Raw genomic sequence first — 10,623 nt, forward strand, 5'->3', positions numbered from 1 at the left:
ACAGCACTCGGTGAGTGAGGGTTAGAAGTAGCACCTCCCAGGACCATGCAAATATTCCTCAGGCGAAGGACATCTGCACCCTGATCCCACCCCACTCTGAGGAGATGGCCGGGGACCATCCTGTGAGGGAGAGACCTGACTCAGATGCTTAGCCACATCTACCAATTCCCATGGTGACAGGGCCTAAAGTCATAGGGCAGGTGAGGGGCAGGGTGTGGCCCCCTCAGGCACTGGGAGGGACATGGAGACTTTACAGCAGGGATTTAAGCACAGGCAGCCAGTGCTGCAGCTGGTCCCTGGTGTCCCAGCCTTGCCTGAGACCCGGCCTCCCCAGGTCCCATCCTGACCCTCCGCCATCACACAGCCATGCAGGAGGCCTGCGTGCTACTGCTGCTGGGCCTGCGGCTACAGTTCTCCCTCGGCCTCGTCCCAGGTAACCAGGCGGCTCCCAGCGACCCCTACTCACAGGGGTGGCCGCAGGCTGACCTGACCTCCACTCTCCCCTTGGGCAGTCGAGGAGGAAGACCCCGCCTTCTGGAACCGCCAGGCAGCCCAGGCCCTCGATGTGGCTAAGAAGCTGCAGCCCATCCAGACAGCCGCCAAGAATGTCATCCTCTTCTTGGGGGACGGTGAGTGCTCTAGGCCGGTCCACTCCCCGTCCCCCCACAACCCTGGAGCCCTGTGCTGTCAGCTGACCCAGCCTGGCCCCGAGGACTCAGACCTGACAGTGTGTACCTTCAGGGATGGGGGTTTCCACAGTGACAGCTGCTCGGATCCTAAAGGGGCAGATGGATGGCAAGCCAGGACCTGAGACACCCCTGGCCATGGACAAGTTCCCATACCTGGCTCTGTCCAAGGTAAGGGCCATGTGACCTCAGGGTGCTCTACACCAGAGGGGTGGGTGTGGGCCTAGAGAGCAGGGTAGGGAGGAAAGCCCCAGGAGGGTTGGGGGCTGAGATAGGGGCCGGGGGCTGTGAGGATGGGCCCAGGGCCCGGGTCAGGAGCTGGGTGTCTACCCCAGCAGAGCTGAAGGCATCTCTGCCCCCAGACATACAACGTGGACAGACAGGTGCCCGACAGCGCAGGCACGGCCACTGCCTACCTGTGTGGGGTCAAGGGCAACTACAGAACAATTGGTCTAAATGCAGCCGCCCGCTACAACCAGTGCAACACGACACGTGGCAATGAGGTCACGTCTGTGATGAATCGGGCCAAGAAAGCAGGTGGGCTTGGGTGTCAGCTTCCTGGGCAGGGACAGGCTCAGAGACCTCAGTGGCCCACCGTGACCTCTGCCACCCTCAGGGAAGTCAGTGGGAGTGGTGACCACCACCAGGGTTCAGCATGCCTCCCCAGCCGGGGCCTACGCACACACGGTGAACCGTAACTGGTACTCAGACGCCGACCTGCCTGCTGAAGCACAAACATATGGCTGCCAGGACATCGCCACACAGATGGTCTACAACATGGATATTGACGTGCGACATGAGGGGCTAAGGGCGGGGCTGGGCAGAGGAGGTGGGACACACACCTGTCACAGACCCAGGAAACTCACAGCCCTGGGGCCTGACAGGGTCTCCGTGTGTGGAGGGGAAGGAGGTTGGGATAGGCCTTTCCCACAGACCTGGTGGGGGAGGTAGGGGCTGTGTGAGAGGAGTAAAAGGCCAGCCAGGCCCCTAGCCCACCTTCCCTAATCTCTGGCTCCAGGTGATCCTGGGTGGAGGCCGAATGTACATGTTTCCTGAGGGGACCCCAGACCCTGAATACCCACACGATGCCAATCAGACCGGAGTCCGGAAGGACAAGCGGAATCTGGTGCAGGAGTGGCAGGCCAAGCACCAGGTGATGGGGGCTCATGGGTGCAGGGGGTACAGCGGGGCCGGGCCTGGGGTGTCGGGCTATGGGCTGAGGCCTGGTTCTGTCCCTTCCAGGGAGCCCAGTATGTGTGGAACCGCACGGCGCTCCTGCAGGCGTCCACTGACTCCAGTGTAACACACCTCATGGGTAACAACCCCACCCACCCCCACTGTTCTCCCCAGGATGGGTGCCACGGGCCTCCCATCCCCAGCTTGCAGGTCTCCGCTGGTCCCCTTCCCCACAGGCCTCTTTGAGCCGATTGACATGGCCTATGAGACCCAGCGAGATCACACCAAGGACCCATCCCTGGAGGAGATGACAGAGGTGGCCCTGCGAGTGCTGAGCAGGAACCCCCAGGGCTTCTACCTCTTCGTGGAGGGTGAGTGGCAGCCCCTTGGTGAACAGAGGAGTGATGAGGGCCATCAGGGCGGGTTTGGTATCCTATATGTGACCTTCTTGCAGGAGGCCGCATTGACCACGGTCACCATGAAGGCATAGCATATAGGGCACTGACTGATGCAGTCATGTTTGACAATGCCATCGCCAAGGCTAACAAGCTCACTAGCAAACTGGACACGCTGATCCTTGTCACTGCAGACCACTCTCATGTCTTCACTCTTGGTGGCTACCCCCTTCGTGGGACCTCCATTTTTGGTAAGCCCAGAGAGTGGCAGGTCCTTGTCCCTAAGTTACATGGCTCAAAGTACTCTGAGCCAGTTCCCTCCTCTGCAAAGTAGAGTAATAATAGCAACTGCCCTGCATCACTCTGGTGAGGATTAAGCCAGTGAACAGACAAGACGTGCCTGGGCTCAGCATACAGAAGGTACCCAAAAGGATTGGGTCAGTGTGATCACGGGGTCCCCTCCTCCTTGCAGGGTTGGCTGATGGCAAAGCCAGTGATGGCAAGTCCTATACCTCCCTCCTCTATAGCAACGGCCCTGGGTACCAGATGAACAGGGACTCACGACCTGATGTGGATGAAACCAAGAGCAGTGAGTCAGCCCTGGGGTGCAGGGGAAGAGGGATGGGAGGACCCTGGCTGGGAAATCAGAGGAGGGGGAGGCTGCCTCCCTTCCGGCTCTGAACTCCCATTCTCTGCCAGGGGACCCCTCCTACCAGCAGCAGGCGGCCGTGCCCCTGGCTAGGGAAACCCACGGGGGCGAGGACGTGGTGGTGTTCGCGCGAGGCCCGCAGGCACACCTGGTGCACGGCGTGCAGGAGGAGACCTTCGTGGCGCACATCATGGCCTTTGCGGGCTGCGTGGAGCCCTACACTGACTGCCATCTGCCAGTCCCCGCTCATCCCACCAACACTGCATGCCATGTCGCCTGCCCACCTTCCCTGGTGCCACTGGCCGGGGCCCTACTGCTGCTGCTGGCCCCTGCCCTGCACTGACCCCCACCAGCCCGGGCCTACGGAACTCCTGCTCCCCTGCCCGGAAGCTTCAATGGACCCGAACCATCCTAGAGGCTGAGGCCCTGACTTTCCTGGGAGAGCCACAGTCCTCAGTGCCCTGACCTCGGTGTCCCCAGATTTTGTTGGAGCCACCCCAGACCCCAGGAAAGGCAGGGGTTCAGACCACCCAGTCTCTTCTCTCCACCCAACAGCCCTGCCTGAGGACCACGCTGGCACCAGAGGTGTCTCCCACAGGGTATCAGGACCTACCAGATCCCCACTGGGGGCTTCCGGGAGGCGTGGCTTCTGGTTGCCTGACTTCCGGGAGGCGTGGCTCCCTGGGAGTTGTGGCTTCCGGTCCACTTGGACACGACCTTGTGGGCACCTCGCCGGCCAAGGAGGCGTCTGGGGCGTCTGGGGCCAGGAGCTCCGGGGGGCCCCTCGACACAGAGTCCTCAGTGGCCCCTCCTAGGAATCCAGCGGTACCATTACAGAGAGGAGACAGCGACACAGAGGAGAGGATACTTGTCCCAGGTCCCCCAGCTGCTGTGACGGTGGCCCCAGTGCCCCTTCCAGGCTGGGGGATCCCAGGAGCAGCGGGAGAGCTGGGGGTGGGGACACAGGCCCCGCACTCCTGGGAGGGAGGAAGCAGCCGTCAAATAAACTGTTCTAAGTGTGATACAGGAGTGGTACATGTGGGAAGAGAAGCCCTTGGGTGGGGGCACAGAGTGTGTTGTCTGTGTGAGAGCGGACAGGGTCACATCAGGGAGGGGCTGATGAAGGGCTGACATTGAGCAAAGACCAAAGGTGGTGAGGGCGGGAGACCAAAGGTGGTGAGGGCGGGAGCATCGCATAAAGACATCTGTGCAGGAGCCCCGAGGGGGCGTGGGCAGGGCCAGGTGAGGCCAGCATCGGACTGAGTGGGGGGGGGGGAGCCGGAAGGGTAAAGAAGGTCAAAGCTGAGGGAATGGGAGGATGAGGGAGGAGCTGGAATTTCATCCAGAGTGTGGGATGGGAGTGGAAGGCTGTGAGCAGGGACGTAACAGGACCGGAAGACTCTAGAAAACATCCTGCTGGCTACTGAGGAGAGAAGACTATTCTGTTTATTTGTTGTTGTGGGGGTGGGGCAGAGGTAGGAGCTCGGAAACCCGCATTGCTGACCTCTCTCTCAAAACATTCCAGAGCACCTGCTCCTATATAATTACAGTGAGTATGTAATCTACCCCTAAAGAAACGTTTCAAAGAATTTTATACAAGTGAAGAGAGACCTTTTTTTCGATAAATTTTACAAAATTACCGATTTCTTTGTACTTTTACAAAGGTGTCAAATGGTATTTTGCTCTCATTGGAAATGTTAACATGATTGAGTATGCTTCCTTATTTACTAAAATTTTGATTTAAAACTATAAACATCAATTTGAAGGCCAGGCTCTCAGTGCAGTTTATTTCAGCTCTGGGTTTTATTAGCTGTCACAAATCTGTGGAGCTGAATAGAGCAAGGGCATCAGTAGCTAGATTTACTTTATCATTGGACTCATTTTTTTAAATTGTGGTACAGTTGCTTTACAATGTTGTGTTAGTTTCTGCTGTACAACAAAGTGAATCAGCTATAAAAGTGTTACTAGCTCAGTCGTGTCCGAGTCGTTGCGACCCCATGAACTGTAGCCTGCTAGTCTCCTCTGTCTGTGAAACTCTCCAGGCAAGAATAAGCATAGTGGGTAGCTGTTCCCTTCTCCAGGGGATCTTCCTGACCCAGGGATCGAACTCTAGTCTCCTGCATTGCAGGCAGATTCTTCACCATCTGAGCCACGTGGGACACCCTTATGAGTACATATATACCTCCCTCTTGGATCTCCCTCCCACCCCATCCCCATCCCCCCCATTGAGGTCACCACAGAGCATGAGTTGCACTCCCAGCACTATACAGCAGGTTCACACTAGCTGCTTTACTGGTGACCACCACATGCATCAGTCCCAGTCTCCCAAGCACCACCCACTGATTGTGCAAAGTCATTTTGATACAAGGCAGCTTGCCTGGTTCTGCCTTCCCTGTTGTCAGTTAGCTGGTCCAACAAACCAAAGGGAAGGGGTTGCTTGTTTATATTTCATAGTGTGTTAGTCACTCATTCATGTCGGACTCTTTATAACCCCGTGGACAGTAGCCCTGCCAGGCTCCTCTCTCCATGGGATTCTCCAGGGCAAGAATACTGGAGTGGGTTGCCATTCCCTTCTCCAGAGGATATTACTGACCCAGGGATTGAATCCAAATCTCCTGCATTGCTGGCAGATTCTTTACCATCTGATCTACAGGGAAATCCCCTGGGTTCAAAACCCAGGGGAACTCTGCATTTTCAAACCATGAGTTTTATAAACAGATTATTCTGGAATACATGGTGATCTTTGCACAACTTTGGTTATCCTGAAAATCACTGAATTGTACACTTGAAAAGGGTGAATTTTGTGGTATATAAATTATACCTAAATGTTAAAAAAGTTTCTGTTTCCAAGTTTTTTCTAAATTGTGTAGGCATGAGGGATTTTATCAGCCAAACACAGTGTTGGCCACAAGATCAAGGACAGGTTCTCAAGCATCAGTTTTAACGTCTTGACCTTGAAGGGGCAGAGGCAGGGGGAGTGTGCTTACTTTTCCAAGATTTTTATTGGGTGCTCAAGACAGACAGCACTTGTCACCTCGAGAACTCTCAGCACATGGGTCATTAAGAAAGAAAGGGAGTCAGGAAGAAAGAGGGCAGGAGGACTCATGCCAGCCCCCTTCAATACCTTGCCAGTAATGTGGCTCATAATGTGGGGCTGATCTGGAACATTCTCATGGTCATCCCCAATCTCATTACCAAGTATCTATCATAAAGCTTCTCCTTTACTCGGACAATCTTGGTTTTAGAAAGTTAACAACACTTATGGCTCCTACAGCTTTTTATGTATCCTCAAGTTTTCTGGATCTTCCCTGCAATGGTTGACTGTGGATGCACCAGTGAGTGAGCTGGGCAGGTTCTGCTGCCTCTGCAGTTCTTATCATCCAGAATCCTTTAACATCACGTCCTGTGAAGTAGCTATTCCATCAGGGGTGCCCTGAGAGTGTTCTCCCCACATGACATTGCTTTCATTAAACAAATAAGAAATTAAATGTTAGAAACATATTTTCCCTTCTAGATCTTTCCTTTAGTGGTTTGCTCATGAAAAAATTAGTTTGTGTATTTTATCATTTAAATATACATTATTATGTATTTCATCCAGCAAATACCTTACACTGAGATGTGTAGAAACATCTCTACTTTCAGCCAACTGACTATATAGCAAACCTCCCACACTGAGTAATCTGCTCGAGACTTTTGGTTCGATCTACAGCAATGTTTTCTCTACATCTTCCAAAGATATTTGTGGATGAAGAAATGCCTTTCGGTTTTTCAACAGATCATTTTCTGTTCATTGTTTCTGCCATTTTTACTGCAGCAGAAAGAATAAATATTTGCCTGGTGGTAGGTGTTTTTTGTCTTATGGTATTATGCAAGAAATTTTAAAAGAGCCTTCCAAATATTTATCATTGCTTAGGGAAATGTCAGTTAGCTGGTCCAATAAAGTACAAGATGGAACTATGATCACTTTAAGCTTCACTGGGAAAAAACTATGGGGGGCTGTCTTCATGTTCTGAAAGCTTAGTTGCTAACCAGGAGGGTTTCCTGCTGTTGTTGTTCAGTCACTCAGTCATTTCTGACTCTTTGCGACCCAATAGACTGCAGCACGCCAGGCCTCCTGTCCCTCACTATGTCCTGGAGTTTGCTCAAACACATGTCCATGTGTTTAAGTCAATGATGCCAACCAACCATCTCATCCTCTGTTGCCCCCTTCTCCTCCTGCTCTCAATCTTTCCCAGCATCAGGGTCTTTTCCAATGAGTTGGCTCTTCACATCAGGTGGCCAAAGTTTTGGAGCTTTAGCTTCAGCATCAGTCCTTCCAGTGAATATTCAGGGTTGATTTCCTTTAGGATTGACTGTTTTGATCTCCTTCCTGTCCAAGGGACTCTCGAGAGTTTTCTTCAGCACTACAGTTCAAAAGCACCAATTCTTTGGTACTCAACCTTCTTTATGGTCCAACTCTCACATCTGTACATGATCACTGGAAAAACCATAGCTTTGACTAGATGGATCTTTGTCAGCAAAGTGATATCTCTGCTTTTTAAGAGGCTGTCTAGGTTTGTCATAGCTTTTCTTCCTAGGAGCAAACATCTTTTAATTTCATGGCTGCAATCACCATCTGCAGCGATTTTGGAGCTAAGGAAGATAAAATTTGTCACTGTTTCCATTTTTTCCCCATCTATTTGCCATGAAGTGCTGGCACCAGATGCTATGATCTTAGTTTCTGAATGTTGAATTTTAAACCAGCTTTTTCACTCTCCTCTTTCACCTTCATCAAGAGGCTCTTTAGTTCTTCTTCACTTTCTGCCATTAGAGTGCTATCATCTGCACATATGAAGTTATTGATATTTCTCCTCATAATCTTGATGAATGCTAAAGTAGGAAGTCAAGAAATAACTGGAGGAACAGGCATTTGGCCTTGGAGTACAGAATGAAGCAGGGCAAAGGCTAATAGAGTTTTGCCAAGATAATGCACTGGTCATAGCAAACACCCTCTTCCAACAACACAAGAGAAGACTCTACACATGGACATCACCAGATGGCCAATACCAAAATCAGATTGATTATATTCTTTGCAACCAAAGATGGAGGAACTCTATACAGTCAGCCAAAACAAGACTGGGAGCTGACAATGGCTCAGATCATGAACTCTTTATTGCAGAATTCAGACTTAAATTGAAGAAAGTAGGGAAAATCACTAGACCATTCAGGTATGACCTAAATCAAATCCCTTATGATTATATAGTGGAAGTGAGAAATAGATTCACAGGATTATATCTGATAGACAGAGTGCCTGAAGAACTATGGATGGAAGTTTGTGACATCGTACAAGACCATCCCCAAGAAAAAGAAATGCAAAAAGGCAAAATGATTGTATGAGGGGGCCTTACAAATAGATGAGAAAAGAAGAGAAGCTAAAGGCAAAGGAGAAAAGGAAAGATATACCCATTTGAATGCAGAGTTACAAAAAATAGCACAGAGAGATAAGAAAGCCTTCCTCAGTGATCAATGCAAAGAAATAGAGGAAAACAATAGAATGGGAAAGACTAGAGATCTCTTCAGAAATTTAGAGATACCAAGGGAACATTTCATGCAAAGATGGGCACCATAAAGGACAGAGATGGCATGGACCTAACAGAATCAGAAGATATTAAAAGAGGTGGCAATAATACACAAAAGAACTATACAAAAAAGATTTTCATGACCCAGTGAATCATGATGGTGTGATCGCTCACCTAGAGCCAGGCATCTTGGAATGTGAAGTCAAGTGGGCCTTAGGAAACATCACTATGAACAAAGCTAGTGGAGGTGATGGAATTCCAGTTGAGCTATTTCAAATCCTAAAAGATGATTCTGTGAAAGTGCTGCAGTCAATGTGCCAGCAAATTTGGAAAACTCAGCAGTGGCTACAGGACTGGAAAAGGTCAGTTTTCATTCCAATCCCTAAGAAAGGCAATGCCAAAGAATGCTCAAACTACCACACAATTACACTCATCTCACACGCTGGCAAAGTAATGCTCAAAATTCTCCAAGCCAGACTTCAACAGTATGTGAGCCATGAACTCCCAGATATTCAAGCTGGATTTACAAAAGGCAGAGGAACCAGAAATCAAATTGCCAACATCTGTTGTATCATCAAAAAAGCAAGAGAGTTCCAGAAAAATGTCTACTTTTGTTTTATTGACTATACCAAAGACTTTGCCTGTGTGAATCACAACAAACTGTGTAAAATTCTTAAAGAGATGGGAATACCAGACCACCTTACCTGCCTCCTGAGAAATCGATACAGATTTCTATTACAGAAATCTATGCAGGTGAGCAAACAACAGTTAGAACTGGACACAGAACAACAGACTGGTTCCAAATTGGGAAAGGAGTTCATCAAGTCTGTATATTGTCACCCTGCTTATTTAACTTACATGCGGAGTACATGATGAGAAACACTGGGTTGGATGAAACACAAGCTGGAATCAAGATTGCCGGAGAAATATCAATAACCTCAGATATGCAGATGACACCACCCTTATGGCAGAAAGTGAAGAAGAACTAAAGAGCCTCTTGATGAAAGTGAAAGAGGAGAGTGAAAAAGTTGGCTTAAAACTCAACGTTCAGAAAACTAGGATCATGGCATTTGGTTCCATCACTTCATGGCAAATAGGTGGGGAAGCAATGGAAACAGTGACAGACTATTTTTGGGGGATCCAAAATCACTGCAGATGGTGACTGCACCCATGAAATTAAAAGATGCTTGCTCCTTGGAAGAAAAGCTATGACCAACCTAGACAGCATATTAAAAAGCAGAAACATTACTTTGCCTACAAAGGTCCATTTAGTCAAAGCTATGGTTTTTCCAGCAGTCATGTAGGGATGTGAGAGTTGTACTATAAAGAAAGGTGAGTGCTGAAGAATTGATGCTTTTGAGCTGTGGTGTTGGAGAAGACTCTTGAGAGTCCCTTGGACATCAAAGAGATCCAACCAGTCCATCCTAAAGGAAATCAGTCCTGAATATTCATTGGAAGGACTGATGCTGAAGCTGAAACTCCAATACTTTGGCCACCTGATGCAAAGAACTGACTCATTGGAAAAGACACTGATGCTGGGAAAGGTTGAAGGCGGGAGGAGGAGACGACAGAGGATGAGATAGTTGGATGGCATTACCAACTCAGTGGACATGAGTTTGAGTAAACTGTGGGATTTGGTGATGGACAGGGAGGCCTGGTGTGCTGCAGTCCATGGGGTTGGAAAGATTTGGACATGACTGAGTGACTGAACTGACTGAATCTTGATTCTAGCTTGAGCTTCATCTAGCCCAGCATTTCACATGATATACTCTGCATACAAGTTAAATAAGCAGGGTGACAATATACAGACTTGATGTACTCCTTTACCAATTTGGAACCAATCTGTTGTTCCATGTCCACTTCTAACTGTTGCTTCTTGACCTGCATACAGATTTCTCAGGAGGTAGGTCAGGTGATCTGGTATTCCCATCTCTTGAAGAATTTTCCACAGTTTGTTGTGATCCACACAGTCAGACTTTGGCATAGTCAATAAAGCAGAAATAGATGTTTTCCTGGAACTCTCTTTCTTTTTCAATGATCCAATGGATGTTGGCAGTTTGATCTCTGCTTCCTCTGCCTTTTCTAAATCTAGCTTGTACATCGGGAAGTACTGTTAGGGCTTGAAGGAATTTGAGTATTACCTTGCTAGCATGTGAGAT

General features: G+C 49.5%; 1 protein-coding gene across 1 annotated transcript; it reads left to right on the forward strand.

Annotated features, from left to right (window-relative positions):
* Positions 1-233: 233 nt before the first annotated feature.
* LOC145543605 (intestinal-type alkaline phosphatase-like) lies at positions 234-4,675 on the forward strand. Its single transcript, XM_081585680.1, has 11 exons — positions 234-433; positions 513-629; positions 742-857; positions 1,049-1,223; positions 1,303-1,475; positions 1,705-1,839; positions 1,929-2,001; positions 2,099-2,233; positions 2,317-2,508; positions 2,730-2,846; positions 2,957-4,675. Exons 1-11 carry the CDS (start codon positions 367-369, stop codon positions 3,247-3,249), a joined length of 1,593 nt encoding a protein of 530 aa, XP_081441806.1. The 5' UTR covers positions 234-366; the 3' UTR covers positions 3,250-4,675.
* The last annotated feature ends 5,948 nt before the right edge of the window (positions 4,676-10,623 follow it).

Source organism: Giraffa tippelskirchi, chromosome 3 (genome assembly GCF_054371585.1).
Source record: "Giraffa tippelskirchi isolate mGirTip1 chromosome 3, T2T-mGirTip1v1.2.pri, whole genome shotgun sequence".
NCBI lineage: Eukaryota > Metazoa > Chordata > Mammalia > Artiodactyla > Giraffidae > Giraffa > Giraffa tippelskirchi.

Excerpts from the sequence above, each read along its gene's own strand:
- LOC145543605 (XM_081585680.1), top strand. The coding sequence starts at position 367 with ATGCAGGAGGCCTGCGTGCTACTGCTGCTGGGCCTGCGGCTACAGTTC. Across the intron at positions 1,224-1,302 it reads GAATCGGGCCAAGAAAGCAG|GGAAGTCAGTGGGAGTGGTG; the intron begins GTGGGCTTGGGT and ends TGCCACCCTCAG. Across the intron at positions 1,840-1,928 it reads AGTGGCAGGCCAAGCACCAG|GGAGCCCAGTATGTGTGGAA; the intron begins GTGATGGGGGCT and ends TGTCCCTTCCAG.